The 14,188-nt window shown below is 38.9% G+C and overlaps 1 protein-coding gene across 2 annotated transcripts in view; it reads right to left on the bottom strand.

The window, feature by feature from the left end:
- Positions 1 to 8,469: 8,469 nt before the first annotated feature.
- The window catches only part of LOC130865307 (leucine zipper protein 2), a 391,653-nt gene continuing 385,934 nt past the window's right edge, over positions 8,470 to 14,188 (bottom strand). For both annotated transcript variants that reach the window (XM_057756310.1, XM_057756311.1), the window contains exons 11-12: positions 12,513 to 12,590; positions 8,470 to 11,636 (exon numbers count right to left, since the gene is read on the bottom strand). In XM_057756310.1, coding sequence (XP_057612293.1) covers positions 11,532 to 11,636; positions 12,513 to 12,590 — 183 coding nt within the window. In that variant the 3' untranslated portion in view covers positions 8,470 to 11,531. The remainder of the gene's footprint in view (positions 11,637 to 12,512; positions 12,591 to 14,188) is intronic.

Below are 14,188 nucleotides of genomic sequence, written 5' to 3'. Positions count from 1 at the left end.
AGAGATCGGCTGAGCAAGGTATCCCTCCAAAAAGAATGGGTTCTAAAATGCCAGTTCAAGCACTAGGAACAAATCCTGGTCCCACTGACAGTGGCCCCACAGACTGCCAGAGCCACACGACTGTCACCCACATTCAGTGGGCCTAGTTTGGTCTTATGCAGGTTCCCCTGCTAACAGTCCAGATCCAGTGAGCTTTCATTAGCTCAGGTCAGCTGCTTCTCTGGGCATCCCCATTACGGTCATGACCCCTTTTCTCATATTATTGCTCCTCCCTCTCTTGAACTGCTCTCCAGAAACTCAGTTCAGTGTTTAGTTGTGGGTATCTGCATCTGCTTCCATCAGTTACTAAATGAAGGTTCTATGATGACATTTAAGAAAGTCATCAATCTGATTACCGGGGAAGGCCAGTTAAGAAACCCTCTCCTCTTGGTTAGTGTTTTAGCTGGGATCATTCTTGTGGATTCTCCTGAGAATATCCTTAGTGCCAGGATTCTCGCTACCCCCAAAACAGCTCCCTGGATCTAGATATCTCTTTCCTTGTTCTCTCTTTCTGTCCTTCCCCAATTAAAAAACAAAAAACAACAACAACAAAAAAAACATCTTTTTACCACCACAATATTAAACTGTTTGGATCATAGGGAAGCTAGATCATTTGCAGAAGAGAATTGGGGGTTGCACAAATTGCACACATCTTAGGCAAAGTGGGCAATAAAAATGACTTATGCAACACTGCTTATCCACCTTATTGCTGTTGGCAGGGGAAGTTTATGGATTCCACTGCACAAAGGGAGCCAGCAGATAGATCATTTCTCAGATTGTTTAGAAATTCCAAGATGCTCCAGTCCTTAAGAAAGAGACAGCCTTGGCTGCTGTGCTTGGGGTTCTGACTATGTTCTGCAAATTATAGGTGCAAATGGCTTGTGTTTATACAACTTCCAAATAAAACAGGTAAAAAGGCAATGTAACAGTATATCTTTTGACTTAAAAAAATCAAAAGAAGGCACGACCTTGACAAAATATTTTCCCCTTAGGCAGATGTTGATTTGTATAAGTGTATTGATTTCAGAGTAGTGGATGCCTGGAAAAGTCAGAGCAAATTTCTGTCATAGGAAATCGTTATGACAATTTGGGGAAGATGAAATATCTCCTTCCTGGATATTGTGATCACATTCTCAGTCTCTTAGAACACTTTGACTTCTGTTTAGTCCCAGAGGATACCATATATGGTAATCACCTAAGTTTCTTTATGCAACGATTTCGTTATAAACACTGTAATTCGTATAATTGTTCTGAGGTTTCATGCATATAGAACCTTTGGAAAGAAGACCTTGCTCCCCTCCATCCACTTAACATTCCCCAGATATGCCTCCGGAGTCAAGGCCTAGCTGTAAATGTGTCTGCAGAGATTAAACAGCTTGTGCCCCATGTCTGTGTCTTTAGAACTGAGTTATTGCTAAGTACCAAATGCCTGAATTTTGATTCTGCTTTGTCATATCCCTTTGGACCAACTGTATTAGCATGGCAGGGTGAAGGCAGCAGCACGGGAAGCTCAGTCCACAGGGAGAGTGGGTCCAGTGCTGCTGAAAACCTCTGTTAAAATGCTGAGAACATGAGAACAGAAATATAACTAATGAAAAAAGTCACATCTTTTACGGATACTAGAGTCAGTTTCTTCAAGTTGATGACTGAAGAACAATAACCACCTGCCACATACCTCTTGAGACTTTTAATGTTGAATCATAGTCATTATCCACACAATTCATATGTAACAAATAACTGGAGAGGAAATCCAGTAAATGATTATAATTTATTAAGGTTATACCACTCTGGCAGCATGTGTTTCCGGGATTAAAGCATTGGATTTAAAACACGTTCCTTGTTTCCTTGTCCTCATTATGTTCAGTCTTTTGGATGTCAAAAATCACATGAGCTAAATTACTCCTAGTAGTTTCCATAAAGAAACTGTCAGTAGGATATTTTATTCATGTGCAAAAGACAGCATCCCAATATTTGTGTTTGTACTAAGTGGGTACCTTAAGTTAAAAAAGATTCAAGATTTACAGGAGATATGTGATTGACCACTGGTAAAGTCTTTAGTTTAAATAATTTTGTTTTTGACTGAGGGTAAAGAATGAAGAACTATAAAGAAGTCAAAGTGAGGTTTGCAAGAATTGCTATGCCATTATCATAAATATGAAAATTAAACAGGCATCCTCACATGTAATTTATCCTTTAAACTTCAACTGGCTCCAGCTGCTGAGCATTTGTCTAGAGTTGTTTTCTGTGGATTTCTCCTGGAAATCACAGTATTCAGGACACCTACCTTTCCTTGAAGTCATGTTACAAACGTGCTAGGGTTGAAAGACACCTGCCTGTCTCTCCTGGAAGCCAAGGTTCAAACGTGATAGAGTTGATTGACATCTGTTTCTATTGCAAGCCATGTTACAAATAAGTTAGAGGTGAGGTCACCTGTCTCTACTGCAAAGCATGCTATAGACAAGCATGAGTTGGAGAGCTGCCTCTGCTCCTTTCCTTCTCCATAAAGAAAGTATTTCAAGGAAGTTCCCCTAGCACTGACTAAGTGAAGGGGAGTTGTTTCTTCCTGAGGCTTCAAATACTGTCTGATTTTCTGGGACTGAACACCTTCCTTCTAACTCATCCCATAGAAACCTGTATATGGCAAGGAGTAAAAGCCTACTTGAAAAGGGTTCAGGTGACCTGCGAAGCAAAGTACAGAAGGGAAAGAATAAGAACTCAGTCATGAGCATCTACTTGATTGGACAAGATGCAATAACTATATTCTACTTGGTTAAAAAAAACATAGATCAAAATAGTTTTAATTAAATACCAGTCAGGATAACAAGAAAGTAAGAATATAAGAGAGAAAACAACTAAATATTTGTGACATGGTTTGTAGTAGAGACATATATATATATATATATATATATATATATATATATATACAATGAGAGAGAGACATATTAGAGATAGAACTGAAGTAAGGAAAGAATTTAACAGAGGAAGGGGAGGAGGAGGTGATGGAGATGGAGGATGAGGAAGAGGCCATGAAATTTGAAAAGTGCACTTGTATGGAAGAAATGTGTCTGAGCGTCATCTATGTCTTACATATATCAACTGGGAAGCAAAGCAAAGATTCTTTGACTTGTGTTTAGTTATGTGACTTTTAGGAATGTGTGCAGCATATACTCCTTTTAGCTTTACCATAACCCAGCTTCGTTATGATACCCCACCTTGAACTCTGTGATAGACTCTAAAAAGAAATTTACAGTGTTGTATTGAAGCAGCCATACATCTACCTGGATGATTTGTTCACTGATATACTTTTTCTTCACATTAGAGGTGCCATGAAGGCAGAGCCTTCTTGTTGCTGTTGTTTTCTAGAAAGGCTTTGGGTGTTACACTTAAGCACATGGATCTTTTTCTGTGTATAAACTGAAGGGCATAATTCAAATATGTCCTTCCTTCATTTTATTTATAAGTTGAATATCAGCATCAGCACTGTTTTTTTGCAAATACTCCATAGAGTATTCAGACAACAAATAATAAACACTGGGTTATATGTTAGCTGCATTTTCTGCATAAGAATTACTGTCAAATTTTTAATCATTAGAGTCACAAGCACACTTCTAAATTAAAAAGAATATTTATCAGATGAAAGCATGACTGTCTTGTTGTGGGACAATGGTCTTCTACCCTGTAAAGATTTGTCACTTGAATTTAATAAAATGCTGCTTGGCCAGTAGCCAGGCAAGAAGTATAGGTGGGGCAACCAGAACAGGAGAATTCTGAGAAGAGGAAATTCTGACTCTGCTCTTGTTGCCCAGACACAGAGGAAGCAAGATGAGAATGCCTTGCTGATAAAAGGTACCAAGCCACATGGCTGACACAGACAAGAATTATGGGTTAATGTTGGATGTAAGAGTTAATAAGAAGCCTGAGATAATAAGCCCACCAGTTTATAACTAATGTAGACAACTGTGTTTTCTTGGCGACTGAACAACTATGGGTCCGGGTGGGACAGAAACTAAGCAGAGAGTGAGCTTCAGAGGTCATGTGATTCTCTAATTTCCAGAACACTCTGAATTTAGGCTTTCTTTATTAATTATACATGTAGCCAGGGGCCAAAGAGATGATTCAAGGCCTAAGAGTACCTGCAACAAAGATTGAGTTTGATCCCAATGATCTCTTGGTAGAAGCAGAGGACAGATCCCTGAATGTTATCTTCTGATTTTCATATGTTCCCTGTGTTGAATGCATGCCATTGCCTGGGTGTATGTGTAAGCTCTACTGACCACTTGTTTGCACACACACTGTGTTATTCATGTAGAGATAATGTCTAGTGATGTGTTTCTTAGTTAGGGTTTCTTTTGCTGTGATAAAACACCATGACCAAAGCGCTTTGGGGAGGGAAGGGTTTGTGTGACTTACTCTTCTACATCATTGTTCATCACCAAAGAAAGTCAGGACAGGAACTCAATCATAGAAGGAACCTGGAGTCGGGAGCTAATGCAGAGGCCATGAAGGAGTCCTGCTTACTGACTTGTTCTCCATGACTTGCTCAATTTGCTTTCCTATAGATCCCAGGATCAACATACCCAGAAGTGGACATTCACACAGTGTACTGGGTACTCCCTTATCAATAGTAATTAAGAGAATGCCATACAGACTTGGCTACAGCCCTGTCTTATGGAAGCATCACCTCAACTGAGACTCACCTCTCCTTCAACTCTAGTTTGCATCAAGTTGACATAAAACTAGCCTGCACAACTTACCCCTTGTCAATTTGACAGGTTACTATTAAGCCACAACTTTTACTTTGTTACCCATCTCCAAGATCTTACATTAATACAAAAATCACAATACAAAATATTTTAAAAATGTAAAAGTCCAACAGTCTTTAAAATCTCAAATACGTAAAAGTGCAAAGTCTTTTCAGCATATCCAAACTTCCAGGGCAGAGTACCCTACTCTCTACTTAGGACTGGAGGGTGAGTGGGGGAGCAGGAGAGTGTGCGAGGAGGGGAGCAAGTAGAAATTTTGATTCCTATTATTTATAAAGTAATAAAAATTATCAGAGGGAAAAAACACATTTTGTTTCTAAAATTTCAAAATCTCTTTGAAAGTTTAAAGACTCTCAATTGTGGGCTCTTGTAAAATAAAAAATAAATTAAGTACATTCTTTCTTCGATGGGGGAAGAACCAGGGCACAGTCATAAACAAATCAAAAAAAACCAAATCCAAACCAAACCCCAGCTGTGTAAATGTCACAATGTCCTATTCGTGGTGTCCACTCACAATCTTCAAAGATTCTGCAAAGGGATTAGGTCCTTCTCCAGCTAAGCAGAAGTCACACAGAAGGCACAGTTTGTCTTCTAACCCTGGGCAGACTCCACTCAACTGCAACTTCTGTTCTTGTTGGTTGTCCCATGGTACTGGCATTGTCAAAATGCTGGGATCTTCTGCTACACCTGGCCTGCATTTTCACCAATAGCCTCTCTTGGACTGTCTTTATGGTGTAAGGCCCCAACTTCTCTCATCAATTTTCATGTAAATCAAAGGTTTTTCTGGTCTCTTGTTAATCACAGCTGATTCTTTAGCTCAAGCTAACCAGATTCACAGATTATTCAGGTAAATGGCCTGGTAGAGTCTTTGCTCCCCTCTGAAACTTCACAAACCAGGCCTCCTTTGTCTGCACTTCTCTGGTCATTTCTTAATATTCAAAATGGATTCTTCTCTCATACAAAATATTTAGCCACAGATTCCTCTACCTCCCCTCTCCCCAAGATCCATTCCCCATCCATTTCCTCTTCAGAAAAAAAAAATAGACCTCTGAGAGATGGCAATCAAACATTTCAAAGCAATATGCAGTAAGACAAGGCAAAAGCCATCTTATTGAGGTTGGCCAAGGCCACTGAATGGGAAGAAAAGAGTCCCAAGAGTAGGCAAAAGAGTCAGAGACACACCTGTTCTCACTATTAAAAGAACTATAAAAAACACCAAGTTAACAAGCACAGCATATGCAGAGGACTTGTTCTACATGAGTCTGTAGGATTTGTGCTTGCTGCTTCAGTCTCTGTGAGTCTATATGAGCCCTGATGTGGTCTGATTTAGTGGGTCATATTCACTTGGTATCTTCTATCCCTTTTAAATCCTGCAATTTTTCTTCCTCCTTTTCTTTGGGGTTACCTCATCTTAAAGAGGAGGGACTCGAAAGAGACCCACTCTCATCCATCCGCTGTCAGAAAGGGCATCTCTGATGACAAATGGACAAGGCCTTGATCTATGAATATAGCAGAATATCCTAAGAATAACTGTATGTATTCATGTATTTATGTATGCATGTATGTATTTTGCCAATCATGGTTGGTTCTTTACAAGGTCTCTGGGCTACTCAGTCTCCCATTCCTGGTCATCCAGGTAGTACAGGGCATGGGCCTCCTTTTGAAGAGCTGGCCTCTACTTAAACCAGACATTGGTTGGTCACTCCCAAAATTCTTCACCACCTTTGCCCCAGACTATCTTTTAGAAATGGCAGATTGTAGGTCAAAGGCTTTGTAGCTGGGTTGGTGTTCAGGTTTCTCTTTTGGTAGCCTACAGAGTAACTTCCCACATGCCGAAGAGACTAGAACTTATATGTGAAGGCTCTATGCAGGCACCAGCGTGACCTCTCTATATCAAATGAGTTGTGAGGATGTTGTTCTCAGAAACATGGACCTGATGTCAGATTTTGGAGAGCAAAATTCTGTCCTAGCACCAGTCCAGGTTGCTTAGAGATCTCCACTGAACCTCCTTAGCCAACATATCAACTGACTGCAACACAGTCCCACAGTGGAAACCTTGCCTGGCTACAAAAGATGGCCAGCTCAGACTATATCTTCCATTACTAGGAATCCTCACTAGGGTCACTTGAATAGATTCCAAGAAGTTTTCACTTCACTAGATTTCCACATTGCCTCCCAAATGTCCCCCAATTCCATCTGCCTCTCCATGCACCCTCTCCCTCCACCCCCACCTGATCCCTTCTGCTCCTGTCCCCATCTGTCCTCAGTCCAAGTTCATACAGAATAGTCCACTGAGCTCTCTACACTCAGTGGCTTTTCTAGCCTGAAGTTCCAAAGTCCTTCCACAGTCCTTCCCAAAACAACATGTTCAGGACTGACACAAAAATACCAATTTCTGTCTTACTTCAAGTTGCTAGGGGCTGGAGAGATGGCTCAGAGGTTAAGAGCACTGGCTGCTCTTCCAGAGGTCCTGAGTTCGATTCCCAGCAACCACATGGTGGCTCCCAACCATCTGTACTGAAATCTGGTGCCCTTCTCTGGCGTGCGGGAATACATTGAGGCAGAATGTTGTATACATAATAAATAAATCTAAAAAAAAAAGTTGCTAATGCTGTGATAAAACACCATGAGCAAAGCAACTGGGGGAGAAAAGGGTTTATTCAAGTTATGTTTTTACAGCATTGTCCATCACTAAAGGAATTTAGGACAGGAACTCAACAGGGCAGGGACCTAGAGGCAGAAACTAATGCAGAGGTCGTGGAGGGGGAGCTGCTGATTGGCTGCTCCTCATGACTTGTTCAGCCTGCCTTCTTATAGACCCCAGGACCACCATCTCAGCGATAGCACCACCCACAATGGACTGGGCCCTATCACATCTATCACTAAGAAAATGTCCTACAGCTCGGGCTTATGGAAATGTTCTCAGTTGAGGCTCCCTCCTCTCCAGTGATCTAGCTTCGGAGATACTGACATAAAACTATCCAGGACAATTCACATCTCAGAAGATATCCCTATCACTAAATGGTGTGTCATCGGCTTACCACATTGACCTGAAAGTTACTCTACAGCCTCTCTGACTTAAACCACAAATGCAGATCACAAATTGTTATTTCAGAAATAGGCAGAGAGTAGCAGGATAAAGAAAAGAGAAACCCAAAACCAAAATGTGTGTTTTTTTTTTTTTTTTTTTTTTTGCCTTCAGTCAAAGCCTGTGTTTGATTATTTCATGGCAGTATGTGCTCCTTATTCTTTCTGTTGATCATTCCCATTACGTTAGGCTATGGAGTTAATTCTTAGAAAACACATGAGTATTATCTATGAAGTTTGTGGTAATCATTCCTCATTTGGTGGCTGCACTGAGCACCAAATTGTCCCTGTTTACCATATGTAGCCACTGTCAATTAAATATAAACAACAATAATAAATATTAATAGGCTTTCGAAAGTCTAAGTCCCAACATCATGGATACAACTTTTTACATGCTCCAAATAGCACAAAATATTTCTGGGGAATCATTGAAGAAATGAAAGAAACTATGACATTTCAAAGGAGCCATCGGGTTTTTTTCAGCAATGGCAGACTAGTGTTTGTTTTTTCACTCCATTTGTACAAGGTAAAATACATTATCAGCTTTGTAACAAATTTTTATTGGAGAAAAATAGGCTACTTTCCAGCACTTTTTTATTTTTCAATACTTGACCACTAATATTACGTGACATAGTCCAGATGAATACATAGCTTGGGGATATAGACCTTGTAACAGTACAGTCCCCTATGTAAACAAGCATCATGTTCATTACTCTACCAGCTCTCCCTACTCTAGTGTGTCAATTATTATTCTCACCTCTGGTGCAGTTAGTGCTAATTGCATTACCTGAGCTATAAAAATAAAAGATTCCCTTGTAGCAAATTCACAGATTTAATTTCAGTCCAGCTAGACACCTTGTCCGTCTAAGGCAGCAAACGTCTGCTCCATGAAAAACAAAACAACAGTAAAGAAAACTGAATTGAGCTTGTAATTTGGTGTGTTTTACAAAACAGCATGGGGAGTAAAGCAGCGGTGCTTGCTGATTAGCTCCTCAAAGACAAAAGCAAAGTCACACGCTGGTATTTTCAGCGTTCAGATATTTGAAATTGTGAAGAAAATCTTTATCCAGATGAGTGACTGACACCGTTCTCTTCTGGGCATGTCCTGTTCAACAGACACGGTCAGTGCTCATTCAGGACTCACAGGTCTTAGGCACTAGTTTAATCAACATAGTTTATGTACATACAAAGAAAGACAAAATTCAAAAAGTTTTCTAATTTACAAATTAATGCATTATGTTTGATTCACACTTTAAATTGAATTATTATGTTATAATATAAAATAGAGAAAATTGTTCTTAGTTGTGGAAGGACACATTAAATATAGTATTTCATTAGAAAGTACAGGGGGGTTCTCAACAGTGATTTAATGCACAGATGTGAAATCTAAAGTTGTATTTCTTCACTTAACCTTGCAAGGTATTTAACAGAATCACGCCATGTATTGACAATATATTGGATAATATTTTTTTCCATTTGATAATGGCCAGTGTTTAAGTAGTCATATTCAAAACAATGTCTAGCATAATGATGATAGTTCAGAAGAGATGGGCATCTCTTCTATAAAGTAGCCACATGGGTAGGGAAAAGAGTTTAAACATCTCTGGTCCAGTCTCAAAGCAAGGAAAGGGTAAAGAGAGACACAACACATTAAAGAATAACCACAAATCATACTAAAAGCAACCCTATCAAGTTATTAAAAGAGCTTTCACAGTGTTCCTTGAAAATGGTTACAAAAAAACCCCTCCTGTTCTTAAGGTGTTTCTTTCAAATACAGGAGTAAGTACTTTCACAGATAGACTGAGAAAACTTGTAGGTACAAGTGATCACACACATTTTCGGAGGAAGTTTTACCATTTGACTCAAACCTGTCTTATCATTCCAAGAGTTAAGAAAAGCAAACTGATTATATTATGACGTTCTAGATCAGGAAGTCGAAGAAAAGGAGATATACAACTGGAAAACAAGGTTGCTCAAACTTGTTATTCCTCCAAGGGGTCAGGGATTTCACAACCTGCATGCTAGGCAGAACATGTAACTAACATCCCACAGAGATGAGGCAGGATGTTAGTGTCCTAGACAGGAGACGAAAAGCAATCCTAAATTAAAACCGAAGCCATTTTCTTTTCATTAGTATAGTGGTGCTGAGTGGCTGAAACTCCAGCACTTGAGAGGTGGAGGCAGGAGGATACAGGGTTCAAGGCCACCCTCTACTTTGTAGTAAGTGAGTCTAACTTGACACATATGAGATTTTTCTTAAAAAAGAAAAAGAAATAGAAAACTATAAGCCCATTATTCTATCAATAAAATCTAATATTTTGTGAAACTGGGGTGGAGTGGGATGGAACAAGAGATACAATGAGTAGAAATTTAGCCTCCTGATTGTATATTTCATCTTGGTCAGTTCATTGATGGGCCACTTGTAGAATTATGTATTTTTGATTTTAAAAGAGTGAAAATACTGATAAAATCTACAACACTACTCTGCATGTAGAATTATGTATGGTGATGTTCCTTTCTCTGCTAATGGTGTTATCATTTTTTCTGAACTTTCAAAATGTGTTTATTCAACAGGAGTGAATGTACTCACTCATTCAGTGTGGACTCCCTGACTTCATCTGGTGGTTCATTTTTATCTGCCAAGTGGAATCTTGAGTAGGTTATCATTTATATATCCGTTTTTTGATTATGAGTTATGCTCTAATTATGATGAGCCTGGCTTTTTCAATCAGTAATATTCTCATAGAATCCTATCTTCAAGCTAAAACCCCATTGCTTTTCTAAAATGATTCTGTCATATTTTTTATTCATCAAATGTCCATTCTAAAATAACTTTGGACACCTTGCCTGTTACTATTTTAGAATTTTTTCCCACCTTACATTTTATCATCTAACATCAGAAAAAATAATACTGACCTTTCAGACACTTTGATTCACATCTTGAAACAATATCAACATACATGCATAAAAATACCTCAAATTTAAGAAATAGTATTAAAGATATCTATAATTCATTCTACAAAAACAACAAAAAAAACAAAAACTCTGTATGTATAGCATATTAAATCTAACTAATAAATTCTAGTAACTAACTTATTATTGACAGAATTAACTGGGCATAACTTATTATCAAATGGTTATTAAGTCAATGTAAGGAGTCAAGCAACAAATATTTAAAATAATGTATTCTTGTCTGCAAATTCCAACTTTGGAGAAATGACACCAGGCAGCCACTGTGGACCAAAACCTTCATATTGTGCAATTTGGATTTACAAAGACGAAGGACTTAAATTTGAGTATCCTATAGCTGATGTTAGCAACCAGACTTCAGAAGCACTACATAACCACACAAAGACCAAGAAATGTTCAGGTTGTGTTTTAGCTCCAAAGGGATCAGTTTAGATGGGTAATTTAAAGGAGGACAATTAGATATGTATAAGTGAAGAAATCCTTTCCATTCGATTATTGCTAAAGTTCACAATTGGCCTGGAAACTTTTGGAAATTGTGTAGTCCACTTTATAAAGTTACATAAAATTTTGAAAAACGTTGCATGCTTTAGAAACATGGTGTTCCCATCAAGCCTGTACTCTAGAAACATTAGATGGCAGGAAAGAGAAGCTCCAGATTCCGTGCCTCCAGTTTTACAGTATTTTTTCTTCTCTAGCTGGAGTACCATCAAAACCAGCTGGTTGTTTGTCTGGGTCTGTTTTCTCCTCACATTCAGGACAAGGAGACATTTGCAATTTCTGCCAAACAATACAGAAAAGACAATTAGGCATACACAAAATGGCGTGTGTATGGCAAAAATTCTGCATTGCAGTAGGATAGCAACAGAAGTCCAGGAAAGTAACCAAGTAACAGTTAGACCACAAGGTAGCCACAAACAAAACAAATACTCAGATTTTTACCAAATGCAAATACCGGGTTTGCAACTAGTACAGTTCTTCAAAAGTTGCCATGAGAAAATTGACCAACCCATCCAATGTAAAGTCAGCTAACTCTAAAAAATTCCTGAACATTGATATTATATTTTCATAATTAAGCTTTGCAGGTAAACTTTCTAATTATTTTTGAGGAATTTGACTACTTTTTGCACCTACTCCAGTTCCCAATCATCTTTAGTAGGTGTCTTCTCATAAGAATTATAGGCACTTCTTAAAAGTATTCTCTGTTTAATTTCCTTTACTTTCTTGGTTGGCATTTAGAGGATGATGGGGAATCTGTCCTTTATCTTTGCAGGGCCTCATGTAGGTACGCTAAAATATTTACTGGTAGGCAGAGCAGACAAGCAAGGTTCTAGTGTCCAGCTGAAGGAACTAGACATATTCTTTTAGACAATCTATAAAGTCTCCATATCTTTTAAAGTGGCTCATAGGTAAACGTGCTTGCTACCAAGCTTAGTGAGGCGAGTTCAATTCCTCAAACTCACATGATGAAAAGAGAAAGGAGAAACCCTCAAATTAGACCTTGGCCTCCACATAAGAGCCATGGCACCCTCCTCACCCCATGCACAAAATAAATTAATGTTAAACAAAATAAAGAAGAACTGCCCTGCAATCCAGAGGGTACTAGAAGGACTTTCTGGATATAATAAAAAAACAAGCAAACTAACAAGGTAATACCTGTGTTGCAGGCTCTGATTCTGCAGTGAGGTTTCTTTGGGGACCCTCCTCATGCTTCACAAAGCAGGGACTACCCTCCTATAGAACAATTAAAATAGGTCAGCTTACTTAAATTAAACAAAGAAAAGTGATAGAGAATTCATTGGGGTTGACTCCCATTCAAAGGTTTTTATCAATTCAATGCATACTAAAAACTAAAAGCAAAATCCTCCCAATCGGGTGAGTTCCCAAGAGCTGGCAAGTGTTCAGTCATCTGTACCTCACAGAAGCTCCTTTCTCTCTACCACTGGCTACTAATAAGCTAGGTTCTAAGGAAAAAATCCTTCTCTGTACAATAGCCAAAAGAAGAAAAAGATTAAAGAAATGTGATATCTGTGATGCATTTGGACTCTCACACTTAAATTACTCATCAGTGGTAAGTGTGCCTGCAGGGGCATCAGTATTCAGGCAGGGGGCTGGAGAGAGATTCCTCAGCAGTTAAGGGCATTTGCTGCTCTTTCAGGAAACCAGCATTCAATTACCCATGTTAGGGAAACTGATGCTCACTTATTACACTTGCTCCAGGAAATCCAATGACCTCTCCTAACCTTTGCCAACGTGTGCACATGCACAGAAGTCTCTCTCTCTCTCTCTCTCTCTCTCTTTCTCTCTCTCTCTCTCCATCTCTATCTCTCTATCTCTATCTCTCATACACACACACAGTCTCTCTCTTCCTCCCTCTCTCTTTCTTTCACACACACCTAACCCCCCACTCACACACATACATACAAAAACACAAGCATGCATGGAGACATACATGCACACACACTTATAAACATGCATACACAAATACACCCATACTCCCACATGAACTTTCAAATAAAAATAAAAATTTTAAAATATTGTAATACAGGAAGGAATTTCAATTATGTCATCATAAATATGTCTGGCAAAACACCTCAGTATGTTTTTAAAAGGCAATATTTCCATAACTAAAATATCCCTGCGTTTTATAAAGCAAGAAACCAGGCATTCCCTTTTAGCCCTATGAGATGTGAGCAAAGGAAGCTGTTGTCAAAGGAAACAGCTCCAGTTAGCATTCATTCTGTCTTAATGAATGCTAAGACACTGACTGCTTCCCTCCTTTCCCCTCTTCATCTCTTTGTCCACTTGCTCTTTCCTCTTCTCCTTTTTCTCAGATTCTAACCGATGCTAAGGTGGAGTATGCCAGTGTTCCACATGTTGACTTCCTGTAGTCTTTTCCACACATAAAACAGAGAATAAGAGTTTTATAAATGGACAGTGGACATCTCTTGATATTCAATAAAGCAGTTTCTTTCCTAGGGGAAAAACATAAGTCAGGGATTCATTCAACTTCATTCTGTCATTTAAAATACTCTGGAGTAGATGATGCCACAGAAACTGTGAAAGTCATGCGTAGTAGAAAGCTGCTTGTTTGTTCCCAGCTGCTCAGACCCAAAATAACCATTCAGGAACTATATTACCTGCAATACTGTTTGACTAATAGCTTCAGCATATTTCTGGCTAACTCTTATATACTAAACTAACCCATCTCCATTCATCTGTGTATCGCCACATAGTTGTGGCTTACCGGGAAAGTCTCAGCATGTCTGTCTCTGGTGGTGACTCCATGGCTTTTCCTTGATTCTGTCTTCTTTCTCCTAGCATTCACTATA

Source organism: Chionomys nivalis, chromosome 23 (genome assembly GCF_950005125.1).
Source record: "Chionomys nivalis chromosome 23, mChiNiv1.1, whole genome shotgun sequence".
Lineage (NCBI taxonomy): Eukaryota > Metazoa > Chordata > Mammalia > Rodentia > Cricetidae > Chionomys > Chionomys nivalis.
Note: the sequence above shows the minus strand (reverse complement) of the source record. Positions and strands in the feature narration are given on the sequence as shown.